Source organism: Ursus arctos, unplaced genomic scaffold (assembly GCF_023065955.2).
Source record: "Ursus arctos isolate Adak ecotype North America unplaced genomic scaffold, UrsArc2.0 scaffold_17, whole genome shotgun sequence".
Taxonomy (NCBI): Eukaryota; Metazoa; Chordata; class Mammalia; order Carnivora; family Ursidae; genus Ursus; species Ursus arctos.
This window is the reverse complement of record NW_026622841.1, coordinates 45,621,978-45,637,132: the sequence shown is the minus strand read 5'-3', so window position 1 is coordinate 45,637,132 and position 15,155 is coordinate 45,621,978. Positions and strand designations below refer to the sequence as shown.

At 46.6% G+C, this 15,155-nt stretch overlaps 1 protein-coding gene across 2 annotated transcripts in view; it reads left to right on the top strand.

Moving 5' to 3' along the window:
- LAMA3 (laminin subunit alpha 3) overlaps nt 1-15,155 on the top strand; it is a 253,876-nt gene that overhangs the window by 10,937 nt on the left and 227,784 nt on the right. For both annotated transcript variants that reach the window (XM_026496108.4, XM_044382890.3), the window contains exon 2: nt 14,989-15,141. In XM_026496108.4, the coding sequence (XP_026351893.3) occupies nt 14,989-15,141 (153 nt within the window). The remainder of the gene's footprint in view (nt 1-14,988; nt 15,142-15,155) is intronic.

Here is a 15,155-nt window from a genome sequence, read left to right as displayed (position 1 = left end):
TAAAAAAAAGAGCTTTTTGCATGAGCTAGCAGGGCCTTGATTAGATCCCTCACGCCAACAGGGTGGAAAATGCCCTGGGGAAAGCCAACTCATTGAATCTCATGTGTCCTGCCATTTCTTTCATTGTCATAAACATATTGTATTTTCTTAGTGGTTTTTCCATCCCAGATGCTCAGGAAATACATGTGAAATTAATTAATGAACATTAGCTAAAGAGAAATATGAGTTTTAATGAGATTATTTATGCATAGCTTAACTGTGAGAAGTGGGAACAAGAATTCTCCACTACTTTCAAGTTATACCCTATACTGCATATGCTGTGCACGGAAACGATACCAAATAAAGAGGCAGAAGGGTGAGCAGGGAGAACAGCCTAGTGCAAGGTATTAACTGAACACACACGTAACACTTACTGATGCTTGGCCCTGTTCTAAAGCTCCTAATGTGTACCGACCTCTTCATCCTCACTGCCATTTGTGAAGGGGGTGCTCTTAGCGAGCTCATTTTACAGACGAGGGAACTGAAGCACAGAGAGGTTAAGTGATTTGTTTAAGATCAGAAAGCCAGTACATGGTACAGCCGGGGGGACTCTGGCTGCCGAGTTCATGCTCGTACCCAGTCTACTATGCGGCCACTGCTGAGCCGGCTACTCCTCCCTCAGAGTGGCAGCCAAACAGGGCGCCATCTTGCTAATGCCATTCATTACCTTGGAACCATTCTCTGTTCATGCCTGGTGTCCTAATTATTAGCTAGATCTGGAGCTCTCTGAGGGTGGGGCCACATTTTCCTGCTCATGTCCGTCTTCCCTGTGGCTGCGTCGTAGACCCTCCGTAGATGCTTTTTGAAGAAACTTCCAAAGGGCAGCACCATCACAGAATTTTCCTATTGGAGCAACACCTGGATAGAAGTGCTGCTTGACAAAAAAAAATACCTGAATTTCAACAACCTGTCTTTGGAAGGCAGGTGTGGCCCTGATGCGTTGAATTTCAAAGTAGAGATGCCTGACAGAGCAGCGACAAGAGGCAAGAAAGGATCCTTCCTTTACAGATTTCAGAGGAGGCGGGGCCCTGCCAACACCTCGATTTCAGACTTCTAGCTTCCAGAACTGAGACAAGATGTTTCTGTTGTTCTCAGCCGCTCAGTTTTTGGTGCTTTGCTCTGGCAGCCCTGGGAGACGAATACAGCAACAGTTCATGTATTTGGGCTGCCATAACAAAATACTATAGATTGGGTAACTTATAAACAACAGAAATTTATTTCTCACAGTTCTGGAGGCTGGGAAGTCCAAGGTCAAGGTGTGGGCAGGTTCAGTGTCTGGTGAAGACCCACTTCCAGTCCACGTATTTTCCGCTGTGTCTTCACATGGTTGGGGAGGTGAGGGTTCTCTCAGCGGCCTCTCTTATAAGGGCACTCAACCCATTCAACTCATCCTCATAGCATCATCTTAGGGGTTAGGACTTAACATATGGAACTGTGGGGGAGGGGGGACACACACATATGCAATCCAGTGCAGTAACTTTAACTTTAAATCAGATAACCAGTCTCTTGGTCCGCAGTACTTACTGACTATTCGGTGTGTGAGTTATCTGTGTGTTGGAAGAGTGAGGATAAAGGGCACCGCGTGAGGCTCCCTGGGTCGTTCTAAGCTCTCTGCTCTTGAGACTTTGTAATCTGGCAACTCAAAGTGTAGTCTCTAAATAGAATGAGGACTGCTCCTGGCTGAACAAATATTTAGGGATCACCCACCTTGAGGCATCTTTAAATATGAAGACCATATCAGAAGGGCATAAAGTAAGGATTGACTAACGCAGGTGAGATTGGGTGAGTTTGGGGACGATGGGTACACGCATACTGTGAGCCTTGGACCCCTTTTGCAGAGCCCAGGGGTTGGATGATTCCTTCACCACTAGTGAGGGCTCGGGAGCTATGTTAGGGGAAGGGTGCGGTGGGATTGTGAAATGAAAGGCCCAATTCCCTATGTCCTGGGATTGGCTCTGCAGAGACTAAATATCGCTGAGGATTTGTGTGCACAGAAGACATTGGTGGCAAAGATTCTATGCAAGGTAGTTTGCATAGTGATTTGAAGAGAACAAAAATGTCAGACTTTCAAATTTTCCTATTGTCTTCTCTGTTTCCAGGTGGCTTTCCTGTTTCACGGTGACAGCTGATCACTTAATGTACCTTTAATGTGATCTTGAATATTTTTAATGAACCAGAAAAACTCACAGAAAATGGTGGGAGACCTCATTAGGAAAATCTCTTAGTAAGATCGTCATGAACTAGTTGAGTTTTTTTCTTCTTTTGTTTTATTTCATTATCTTTTAGGTCAACTTAGTAGACTTTTTTCTGAGTAAAAATATTAGCTGTTGAAGTCACTCTTCCTAATAGTAATAAAATCTTCGTTCTCTGTCTCCGAGCACCAGGTAACTCTTGGTACCTCTCATATACTTGGTGTTACCTGCAGCCTCAATTTTCTTTGATCGCTTGCTTGCCTCCGTTCTGGGAGTTGTTTTCTCTGGCGATTACATACAGCAATTGTCCGTCTGGCTTAGGAGGACTGGAGGTGAAAGAAATCTTAGTAGAGCTGCTTGACTAGCCACAGGGAAGATGAGGCTGGGCCTTCAGAATCGTGACAGAGACGTTTGTAACCAGTGGTCCTCCATCTTCACTAGAGACAAAATCGAAGGGGCTCTGTAATGTTGCAGCACAAAGGACTGGGATCAGCTATGGGGAAGAACTGCCCGTGCAGAGTATACTGCACCCATGAAAGGACTTTTAAAGGAGAGGGGATGAGAGTCCTTCGTGAGGTCAAAATCCTATGTGTCATCTTTTAGGCCCATCTGTAGACAATTAGGTGGCTTTGACTGGCAGGCCTCATGGCAGACACTGCCCTCCCCACACCAGACCTGCGTGCATTGCGGGGAGTTGCAACCAAGGGTTCAGCCCCACCCCCCCCAGCTCTGCTCATACTTGTCTCTGCATTCCCAGCCCAGCAGCCTTGGGTCAGGGGCCTCCAGTGGAGGTTCCCGGTACTTCCCTGCGGCTCCCCTGAGACTTTGTACGGGCTGCCGTGGCTGAGGCACGTTTCCCCATGCTGACTGGGTATTTTTCTACTCCTGCTGTCCCCTTCTCCTTACCCTCAATCCTCTGGGCTCATAAAAAGGCAGGAGTCTTTCGTTTGGGGCTCCTTGGCAGTGAGAAACTTCTCCTGTCATCTGACCCCTGCCTGGTGCTGTTCTGTGGGGAAAAATGGAACCCTGGGATGCTGGCACCTTTGCCTCCTGCCTTCACTGTTGCAGTGAATGAATGAAGTCTTGATTGTTACTTTCCGATTTTGGCTTGTTGTCCTCACTGACCATCTCAGCACCTGGAAGCTCAGCCGGAGCTGGTAGAATTTTTGTGGATGATATATATTTTTAAAGATTTATTTATTTATTTGAGAGAGAGAAAGAGGGAGAGAGAGAGAGAGGGAGAGCAAGTGCGGGGTGGGGGAGGGGCAGAGGGAGAGGGAGAGAGAATCCTCAAGCAGACTCCCCGCTGAGCACTGAGCCCGAGGCAGGGCTCGATCTCTTGACCCTGTGATCATGAGCTGAGCCGAAATTAAGAGTCGGAAGCTTCACCGACTGAGCCACCCAGGCGCCCCCGGATGATTCTTAATGTAGATTCCTACCAACAAAGGCAAGAGCTGGTACCTGGGGGTGTGTGTGTACCCAGCCTTGTGTGTGATATTCATCCACTCCTGTATTGAACAAATATTATTGACAGGGATGTGCCAGGCCCAGAGGGGGAGGACACTGTGGGCCGGGACTACAAATCTGAACAAGGCAAGAAAGGTCTCTACCTCGCGGAGGTGCACTCTATGGGGAGACTGCCACCAACTGGTAAACATACAACAATTACAGAGTGTGGTTCTGTCTGAGAGAGAATAAGCAGGATTGTGTTAAAGTGATTGAGGAAGGGAAGCTTCTCTAGGTTCGGTAGATGGAGAAGCTTTTCTAAGGAGGTGTTATGGGTACAGAAACCTGGGGGTTGAGAAGAAATCAGCCCCATGAAGAGGGTAGGAAAATGTGTTCCATTTCGAGGGACCAACAGGTTCAAGGGCTGTGAGTTGGGGACATGCACGGCGTGTTCTAGGAATTCAGAAAGCCGTGCTGCCCTCGTGGTTGCGTATTTTGAATGTTATGCCTGAGACCTCTGTATCCTTTCCACAATATATAAATACTTCATTTTATTTTTGTGTGTATTTATACCCTTTCTGGTCCTCAAAAGAATTTAGGTGACTAAGGAAATGTAAAAAGTTTGAACGAAAGAGCTGAGGGAATGGGACAATGGGAAAATAAAGCCGTCAAGAGTATAGTTACTTCATAAGGAAATCAATAACTGAAAGGGAATTGAAAGGGAAAAGCTTGGCTTGAGGATTGAATCAGGACAAGGTCAGACTGTGTCCCCAAAGGCAGTATCCGGCTCTTTGCTGGTCAGTAGTTGATGGTTGAATGAATACACTCTTAGGGCAGCCGTGTTCTCATAAATCCAGGCTTTGGCATGAAACTCTCAGGGGAAAGTACTTTAGGTTTGGGGCATCGAGTGGGCAGGTGTAGTATGACCTGGTCTACTTGGCAAATCTGAACTTGTGTTAGAGCTGGCTGCTTACGTGTAAGTACAGGTACCGAGGGGACCCCTTATTGCCAGTGAAACGTCAACACAATGTACAGAGAACAAGAGAACCGAGGGAGAAGTAGAAGGAAGAGGAATGTATGGAGACCATTAAAATGTGAGTTTAAAGACTTCCAGAAGGAACTTCTTGGGTTCTTTCAAGAAGGAACCAGTTGGTCCTAGAATCCCCAAAAATAGATTGTATGGTGTCAGAATTAAGAGCACGGGCTTTGGAATTAATAGAGCTCACTTTGAAAGCATCTCTTCCTCAGGATGTGGTCCTGAGTGAGTTATTTAACCTCTGTGAGCCTTGGTTTCATCTTCCGTAAAATGGGGATATAATACCATTTAGTTCCTAAGGTTATTCTGAGGATTACATAAGATAAACCAGATGCACCTGAGACATAGTGTTTAATAAATGGTAACTCTAGGTAAAGGTGGCTGGGGAAGTAGAAACAGCAAGGCCTTGATAAAGAGGCCGGATGTGGTGGGTGGAGTAGATTAGGAGAGGGAGACGTAGTTCTGGGGAAACCTCTTTTGAATGGAAAGAAATCAGCTAGAAGCTTGTTGTGGCCAGGAGAAGGACCGTCGTTTTCTTTCTTTGCTTTCGGATTCGGCCGTGAAGGTAGGCAAGCAAGATCAGTACCTGAGAAGTCTCTGAAATGCGAGAGGCACCATCTAAAGATGGGAGAGCCGAGCTGAGCAGGAGTGGTGCTTCCTGGCCAGAGCAGGCGAGTGGTCAGAGGTTAGGAGCTGGGCATGGGCTCGGGAAGGCCCTGGAGGATGGAGCAAGTAGATTCCCATTAGAAGAGAAAAAGCTGGTCTGGGTTTAGTTACGCTGTGCTTTCTAATGAGTTTAGTGACAGGAACGTAAGTCTGTACTTTCCTGTTGTTTTTGAACATCGGGAGTTTAGCCTCTGACATAAAAGGTGAAATCAGGGGCTCCTGGGTGACTCCATTGCTTGAGCATTGAACTCTTGATTTTGGCTCAAGTCATGATCTCAGAGTTGTGGGATTGAGCCCTGCGATGGGCTCCTCACTGGGCATAGAGCTTGCTTGAGATTCTCCCTCTTCCTCTGCTCTTCCCTCCTCCTTAAAAAATGGTAAAATCACACACACACACACACACACACACACACACACACACACGCACCTTTTCCCTCGGGGGAGAGAGGGCCATTGTGGGATTACTGCGTCTCCTCACTAACGAACTGGTTATGACCGTCTAGTACATTCCCGCGGTGAGTAACAAAAGAGCCTCTGCCATTTTAACTTATGAACGAAATGAGCAAATATTAAGTGCCTGCCTTGTGCCAGCTACTGTTCTAGGTGGTGAGCAAGCCCCTGCACTCAAGGCACTTACAATGCCAGCAATGTAAGGGCTTCCTGCTCAGAGGAAAGAGAAGGCAGATAAGACAGTACGAAGAGATGGCTGAGTGCAGCACTGCTTTTGATGGAGTGGACAGGGAAGACCTCTGGGAAAGGGGACTGGAGTCTGGGGAAAAGCATATTCTCGGGAGAGGGAAGCGCAAGTACAAAGAGCCTGAGGCAGGAACGTGCTTGGCCTGACCGCGGGTCAGCAAGAGGATCAGTGTGGCTGGGGGGAGAGTGAGGGGGAAGTGGAGGGCTCTTTGTCTGTCTCCCGATAGGAGTGCTCCAGTAGAGGGCCCCCCTGAGATGCAGGAGGGTGGCCCTTGAGCAGGCGGGAGGGGCGGATTCCGTGTGGGGTGGAGGGGGGAGACTTCGGAGCACAGCCCGGTTCTCCACAGCAATGGGAGGCAAGGCAGGTGTGCGGGCACGCGTGCAGGGAGGATTGTGGATTAGGAAGATGAGCAAACTCAGTGAATTCATCCGGAGAAGGGAAGAGGGAGGAGGAGGTTTGAGGAGCATCGAGAATGTGTGATATAATTCCTAGGAGAGTAAAAGGGAATATAGTGAAACACTGGGCCAATATAGAAAAAACACAATTCTCAGTTGTCTGGGGGTGGAGAAGCTTAAAAGCATCTTCCTTTACCTGGTCATACCTGACTCACAGGCTGGCGTGGGCCAGCGGGACATGTTTCTCTGGGCACGGCCAAATCTCTGAGGTGCTAGCAGATTCGAGGCCCCTTGCTGCTGCCGGGCACTTACTGCCCCTCCCCCGCACTCCTCCTTCTCGCCCCCGCGTCCCTTCTGGGTTTCAGGTCTTGGCTACGCCCCCTAGGCAAGTTGCTCAGCCTCTTTGAGCCTCAGTTTCCATATCTGTAAAAGAGCCGCAGGATTGGACTCACCTTGATAGATTTGTCCGGCAAGTCGAGTGGCCATGTGCAAAGTGCAAGGTGCGCTGTCTGCCAGTGGATGTTTCCTTTTGTCATCACCGCCATCAGTGCAGCTGCTTCGGTGACTGCTGCTGCAAGATGGGACTCTGGTGGCGTCCTCCGCGTGTGCCTGTCACCGCTGCCTCTGTGGTCCCTGACAGCAGTGGGCGGAAGAGAAAGAATCAGCTTGCTAGACACAGCCTGGATACAGGCAGGCAGGACCCAAGATCTGCATTTTAAATAAACACCCCTGGGGTCCGACAGTAACCCTGATGGCAGTGTGATCACTTCATGGATAATGTCTCATTGAATTTTCACAACCGCTACATACGATTGGAGTATTAGCCCATTTTAACAAAGGGAAAAAAAGAGTTAAAGGGAGGCTAAGTAATTCGACCAATACGTAACTCATAGAGGTAGGATTTACACCCCCAGATTCTACTCCAAAATGCATCTCTTTGATAGGAGTTAAAAGCAAAAAGCCCCCAGAATTTGGCTTGGAGGGACACAATTTTTGAGTAATAGGTGTAAATTTTGCAGACATTTTCTTATTCGCCTTTAAAAAAAAAATACCTGGAATGAACCTGGAGTCCCTTGTTTTATAGATCTCTCCAAACCTTACCTCCAGGAGCCCAGCACACCAGAGATGCCTGCTCCACCCACTGAGGGGGGAAATCTGTTGGGGGCCCCCGCAGAGTTGGGCACTCTCCTGGGCTGTGTAATCGCCCTTCACCCATCTGTGCAGATGGACAGGTCTGCAGGAAACACGCACACCGCCTGTCTTAAACATCGGTAACCACGCGGACCTGCTTTTGGGCCTTTCAAAAGGGCTGATGTTCTGAACAAGGTCTGGGAAGGAGCACTCTTAAGTTTGGAATGGGTGCACTCGAGAATGTTCTCCACATCAGGGCTCCAGCTGGCTTGGGTTGGGGCACTTGAGACAGTGCCTTTAAGGCACGTGGCGAGCGCTGGCTAGCAGGAAGGTTCGGGGTGGCATGAACGTGCCCATACGTCATGGGGCTGCAGGCGGCGGAGGGCGGTTTGAGGCTGCTGTTGCTGGGTTTCCTGAGCCTGCCGTGAGGGCGAGCATCCCTGCAGCCGGCAGACAGGGTGTTTCCGGAGTGGGCTCTCCTTCCCAGGTCGTGGCAGGTGTGTGCAAAGTTACGGAAGTGCTGTTTCAGTGCGGCCTCCCCTTCCGTCCACGTGTCAGACGGGGCTCCTGGACGAAGCACGCTGAGCAGCCGCATCAGGGTGGAAGGCGTTCTGGCTGCTAGAACCATCCCCGGACCCGCACGCACGGCCTGGTTCCCATGTCCTGGCTGTGTGGTTTGAGGTCGGGCACTTCACCTCTCCGAGCCTTCTCTTCTTCACCTTTAAATTTTGAATACCTGATACAAGCCTGGGAGCGTCGTGAAGATTAGCAAAGTAAAGCAAGGCAGCCTATCCTGGGTTTAAATACCCCCGTCTAGCCCCTTTGGTGATCCGTAGTGTTTCTCTTCGCTCCCCTACATTTCTTTAGGGCCAGGGGCCAACTCTTAGTGTTAGGCCCCGAATCCAACTTAGTGCTTTACACGTTGTAGGCCATTCTAAGAAGGTGAATAAATGAATGAGTGTTTACACAGTAAAATTATATTGGGGAGCACTGCTGGAATCAACCTTTAGTTTCTTAGAACAATACAGTGTTACACTGTGGATTGAGATGCGAAGCGTTGCCTAGGAGAGATTTTCAGTTAAGGACAATCATCAACAATGTTAGGAACTAGGAGAGGCTTTTTTTTGCCATTCTTCTGAAAAAGCATTGTTCCTTTCGTGGGTCTCTGAAACATTGGCTTAGCTTCCGGGGCCTTCCAACCGTAGATCTCAACTCTGTGTTGTTATTTATTTGAATAGTTCGGTCCCCTTTCCTTCTAGCCCCTTCTTTATATTTGCTATTTCCCATATGGTTAGGTTAATAATAGCCTTGACACAACTCAGGGCATGCGTCCCTTGTCCCTGTTTCCAAGGTAAGTCCCTTGTCCTTGTCTTTCAGTATTCTCATCTCTGTCTAGAACGCAGAGTAGGTGACAAGCACAGGTTTGTTGCTTAGAGGGGTGAATAATCAAACACAAGCGTGAAAGAATCCTCCTGTTCTCCCTGTCCTCCTCTTCTCCGACTTCTCTCAGTGTTGGTCCTGCTTTTATTTATTTATGGCTACTTTTAAAACATTGGGCCTCAGATGCAGAGTTGGGTTATGGATTATCCACAACCCTCAGCTTATGACATGCTTTCGTCTTTGGTCCTTTGTCGTCTGTTTTCGTGTCTATGTGGATGGATGGATTTTAAACGGTATAACACGCTTCCCTGTACTTGCTACCAACACCAGAACAGGGCCTTGATAATAACCTACGTCTAGCCATATGGTTTCCCCACCTCCCATCCTTCTGTTTCCCAGCGTCTGGGTAACCATCATCCTGAATCCTTTATTAATTTTTCCTTTGCTTTCCTTTTTATGATAGTTTTGTTGTATCTATCTATCTATCTTCCAAAAGTGTTTCTCATTTTGGTTGCTCCTAACTTTATATCATACTGCCCCCCACCATTTGTTATATTGCTAAGATTCATCCATATTCTTTCTGTTGTCAAATACATTCATTTATTCATTATCGGTCATTTATTCATTCATTGTGTGAATATACCGCTGTGATTCATTCACACTGACGTGGCTGGGTCATTAGATTATCCCCAGGATTTTGCTCTCGTGAACAGTGCATCTATGAATATTCTGGAACATGATGTTGTCAAGTTTGTGCAAGAGTTTATGGGTCATGAGCTTGAAGGTAGAATTCCTGGGTCATAGGAAATGTGAATTTTCAATGTTATAAGATAAAGCCAAAATAGTTTCCGAAGTCTCTACACCAATTCATACTCCTACCACGTCCTTTCGAATGCTAGTTATCCTCAAATTTTGAACTTGGGCCTGTTGAACGGATATAAAACAGTATTTCACTGTGGTCTGCCCTGATCACGGAGGATGGTGAGAGTGAACATTTCTTTGAATGTTTATGGATATATGTGTTTCCTCTTCCGTAAAATGCCGATTGCTACTTTTACCCTTTTTTCTATTGATCTGTTTATACTTTCCTTATTGATTTGCAAAGTCTGGTCTGTATTTCTCATGAGAATTCTTTGTTGATTTTATGTTCTTCGTGTAGGTATTAATTCTGGTGTCACACTGCCCCAAAACTTACTGGCTTAAAACAATTTTTTTTTCCTTGTAATTCTGCTGGGTGACTGGGCTCCGCTGGGTGGTTCTTCTGCCCCATGGGGTATCGGCTGGAATAACTCAGTTGTATTCAGTAGCTGCCTGGTTAGGACTGGGTGTCTGGTGTCTCAGTGCTCTTCCATGCGTCCTCGCTGTCTGGCTAGCGTGTAGTTTCTCATAGCATCGTGATTTGGGGGTAGCTGGACTTTTTACCTGGAGACTGGTTTGCAAGAAGCAGAATCTGCCAGTCCTTTTCAGGCCTCTGCTCGAGAACCCCAGAATGATACTTCTGCAAATAATAAAGTCAGTCTGGATTCAAGAGGAGAGAATAACCTCCAGGGAAAATAGCCTCTTGATGTGGGAAGTGGCAGACACACACACACACACACACACACACACACACACACACACAGAGAAGGAATTGATGGCAGCCAGCATGAGACACTGTCTGCCACCTGTATACTGTGAATATCTTTCAGTTTGTAACTTTTCTTTCTACTTCCCTAAGGTGAACCAATATTATTTTTTTTAATATTTTTATTATTTTTAAATTTTATTTCATTTTCTTTCTTTGAGAGAGTGTGTGAGTGGGTGGGGGAGGGGCAGAGGGAGAGAAAGAATCTTAAGCAGCCTCCACACCTAGCAAGAGCCCAATGTGGGGCTCGATCTCACGACCCTGAGATCATGACCTGAGCCAAAATCAAAAGTAGGACACTTAACCAACTGAGCCACCCAGGTGCCGCTAAGATGAACCAGTATTCTTAATTTTAATCTATCTCTTCTTTTGAAGTCAATGCTTCCCTGTTTAAGAAATCTTTCCTTGCTCCAAATTCTAGAAGACATTCACTGATATTTTGAGCTAATTGATTTTGAAGTTTATTTCTAACATTAGGTCCTTTATTCATCTGAAGCTGATTTTTGTCTGTGGCTTGAGTAGGAATTTGATTTTGTTGTTTTCCATAGGATATGGGTTAGCTTTTCCCACTGATCTGATGTGCCACCTCTGTTATATACTAAGGTTTCCAAAATGCATGGGTCTGTTTTGGGCTCTTTCCTGTCCTGTGGGGCTGTTTCTCTCATTTTGCTCTGTTTTAATTATAATAGCCGCATAATAAGCCTTGATAACTTGAAGGGCAAGTTTCTTCCTCCCTGATCTCCCTGTCCTGCAATATCCTGGCTTTTCTTGGTTCTTTACTATTCCATCTAACTTTTAGAATTGTCGTGCTCCAAGAGAATCTCTATTGAGATTTTTATTGGGCTTGTATTGACTTTATAGATCAACTTTGGGGGAGAGTTGACAAGTTTTTTAATATTACCCTATCCAAGAAAACAGTCATTTCACTTATGTATATTTTAGAAGTTCTTTTAATAAATTTTGTTTCTTAAATTCCATATATGAGTGAAATCATATGGTATTTGTCTTTCTCTAACATATTTCACTTAGCATAATACCCTGTAGGTCCATCCATGTTGTCGCAAATGACAAGATCTCATTCTTTTTTATGGCTGAGAAACATTCCTTTGTGTATACACACCACTCTTCTTTATCCATTCATCTATTGATGGACACTTGAATTGATTCCATATCTTGGCAATTGTAAATAATGCTGTAATAAGCTTAGGGGTGCATATATATTTTCAAATTAGTGTCTTTGTTTTCTTTGGGTCAATACCCAGTAGTGGAATTACTGAATCATATGGTAGTTCTATTTTTAATCTCTTGAGGAACCTCCATACTGTTTTCCGCAGTGGCTGCACCAGTTTGCATTCCCACCAACAGTACATGAGGGTTCCTTTTTCTCCACATCCTCACGAACACTTGGATTTCTAGTCTTTTCGAGTCTATTCATTCTGACAGCGGTGCTGGTGGTGACACTTCTCTTCAGCCCCTCCCCTCGCAGCCTAGATAAGCCAGGCACTTTTGGGAGCCAGTGTGAAGGCTCTCCACTTATCTTGTTTTTTTTTTTTTTTAAGATTTTATATATTTATTTGACAGAGACAGACAGCCAGCGAGAGAGGGAACACAAGCAGGGGGAGTGGGAGAGGAAGAAGCAGGCTCCTAGCGGAGGAGCCTGATGTGGGGCTCGATCCCATAACGCCGGGATCACGCCCTGAGCCGAAGGCAGACGCTTAACCGCTGTGCCACCCAGGTGCCCCTCTCCACTTATCTTGTTAACACCGTGTGCCCCACCCTTGTGTTCCCCTGCAGATCGGTCCCATCCACACCACCCCATTTGGCACGTGTCCCTCCAAAGCTGCTTCTGCCCTGACACACCCTGCAAATAACCCCAGCAGGGACCAGCGCCTCTCCAAAGTGACTCCTGCACTGGGGAGAGGGGAAAAGACCACACACACCAGTGCACCTGCAGTCCCAGCAGCCGCTCCTTGTAACTAGCAGTAGAGAGAGAGTGCCCTGGCGATCAGTGCAGCTACAGCCTCGCAGATGGACTGGGGGCAGGCAGCTGGTGTGACCTCTGATACTGCCCAGCTAGGCGCCTGCAGCATCCCCAGATGGGCCCCCTTCCAGCACAGGGACCAAACCCTGCCCGGCATGCCCCCAACAGGCAAATTGCAGCTGACTGGACTGAAGACAAGTGTGGCTCAGCCACAACAGGGGTCTGCATGCAGCCCCTATAGGAGACACCCCTGCGGCTCCTGGTTCTGGTGAACGGGGGGTATTGCCCCATAGGGCACCACGGGACCTCTTCGTCTTAGACCAATTATAGGAAATAATGTATGTTACCGACTATCCACAATGTCTAATAAACCAGAGTTGTAGCTTCTAGATGGGGAAGAGAGTTACAGGGTGGTGGCTGACATACTATTTCTGGGGCCCTAGGCTTGGGTCCTGGTTCTACTATTTACCAGTTGGGTGATTCTTAGGAAAATTACTTATTCACTGTGTTTCCTCAACTGTAAAATAGAGGTGACAGCCTTAGGACTCAAATGTGAAGTACATGGTGCCCCGTGCATAACAGGCGTTCTATAAATGCTCACTTTATTTGTTAATGTCATTATTAGAAAATTGAGAGTCACCGAAACAACACAAAAAGCGTCATCTCCATTCTATATCTGCACTATGGAGAAGGAGTTAAATGTAGTCCCTAAGCACCCACATCCTTGGGAGAGATTTTCTTCTAACTGCATGGAAATCGTCTAACCTTGGGGGGGCAGTGATATAATTCCCTTATCAAATAATTAAACTGGTAAAATTCTCTCTGGGAAAGAATGGGGAAAATAAAGATCATTGAAAGGAAAAACATTCCTAAATGTTTAGATGACTTAGCTTAAATAGTTATTAATTACACTTTTTATTATAACAAAATTTTATAGAAAGGACCCCCCCCCCCTTTTTTAAGAATTGCTGATGGAATCATTCCTTTATGGGGCTTCTAGGAGGTGTGAGGCAGTGTGCTGGCTGAAGTGTGGGGACAAGCAGGACGCACAGGGTCTCTCTCAGGAGCTCACGGGGCTGCATAGCCCATGGTTACATAAGTATCTTTATAGCATGCTAAAAGATAAAGCTGTGCATAACATAGCTCCACATATGAGAGAATCCTCAGTTACACACTTAATGAAAACATTGGGTCACACATTTGGTTACACACCAGCATCAAATTTATCTTTGAACACTTAGGAATGAACTTTCCAGAGGCTCGCCAGGGGCAGAGCTACCATTGTGTTGCAGAGCATTCCCGGGAAGGCTGTGGCTCTAAGTTTGCTCCTTTATCCCCCTGCTCTATGGTGGTGCTGCTCTGCGGTAATTTAATAGGGGAGCAAAGCAGTGCCGTGTGTGAAGCCCACTACTGGTTAAGCATGATCTTTTGACCCAGTTAAAGTGTTATCAATATTATAGGAAAGGCCTGTGTTCAGCTTTTTAGGTGGTAATGGCTATAAAGTTCTGCATCGCACATTAAACAGAATCAAGAGTTTGCCTACCAAGAAGAATAATTCAGTAAGAAGATGAGATGCTATCAGTAATGTCAGAATGTAGTAAAGATGATAATCCCAACTAGATACCACTCCGGGTGAAAATGGATTCTCATTGATCTATGGGATTAACTCTCAACTTCTCACTTTGGTATGCGCAGCCCAGCCATGGTCTCCCCACTTAGCTTTCAAGCCTTGTCTTTGATTACTTACGCTGTTGTTCAACTGGACCGGCTGGCCTCCGAGCCTTTGCTCGTGCCGGTTCCTCCCCCTGGAAGCCCTTCCCTGTTTGCTGCTTAGTGACACTTACCAAAGCCCTGTCCATCCCCACCGGTGACCTAATTCCACCTCTTCCACCCTGTTTCCTGAGCCCGTGGCATACGTATCACCTTAGACCCAGCCCTGTATACTCTTGCCGTATCCCACTTCCCTTGTGGTTATTTGTCTCCTTACCGCCTCCACTGGGACTGCGGGCAGGGATTCTCTTTGTGTCCTAGTGCCTGACACGGAAATTGCAGAGGAGAACGTAAAGAGTGAAAAGGACTTGCTGAAGGAAAACATCTTTATCTCAGGTACAACAGGTTCTCCTTAAAATGCCATATAGGAGGAGAAAAAACACAGCTGTAAAACATGGAAGATAAATATGACGTATGTTCTAGAAACATTATAAACAGAGGTATAAGCAGGTGATGCGGTTTCAGATTAAGTGAAAAAGAAAAAGCCTTACTACTGCCTTCAGAATACATGATGACGAATCGCAGCCGCTGACATCTCTCGGCTGTGTGGAGGGGTCTTTGTTTTAGTTACCTCTTTACTAAATTGATAGAAAAAATGACTTGAAAATAAAAAAGAGCTTTCCCCCCCCAGGGCCAGTTCTGTGACTACTGCAATTCTGAGGACCCCAGGAAAGCACATCCAGTCACCAACGCGATTGATGGATCGGAGCGTTGGTGGCAAAGCCCTCCTCTCTCCTCAGGCATGCGGTACAACAGAGTCAACGTCACCCTGGATCTGGGGCAGGTGAGTTATGCTTC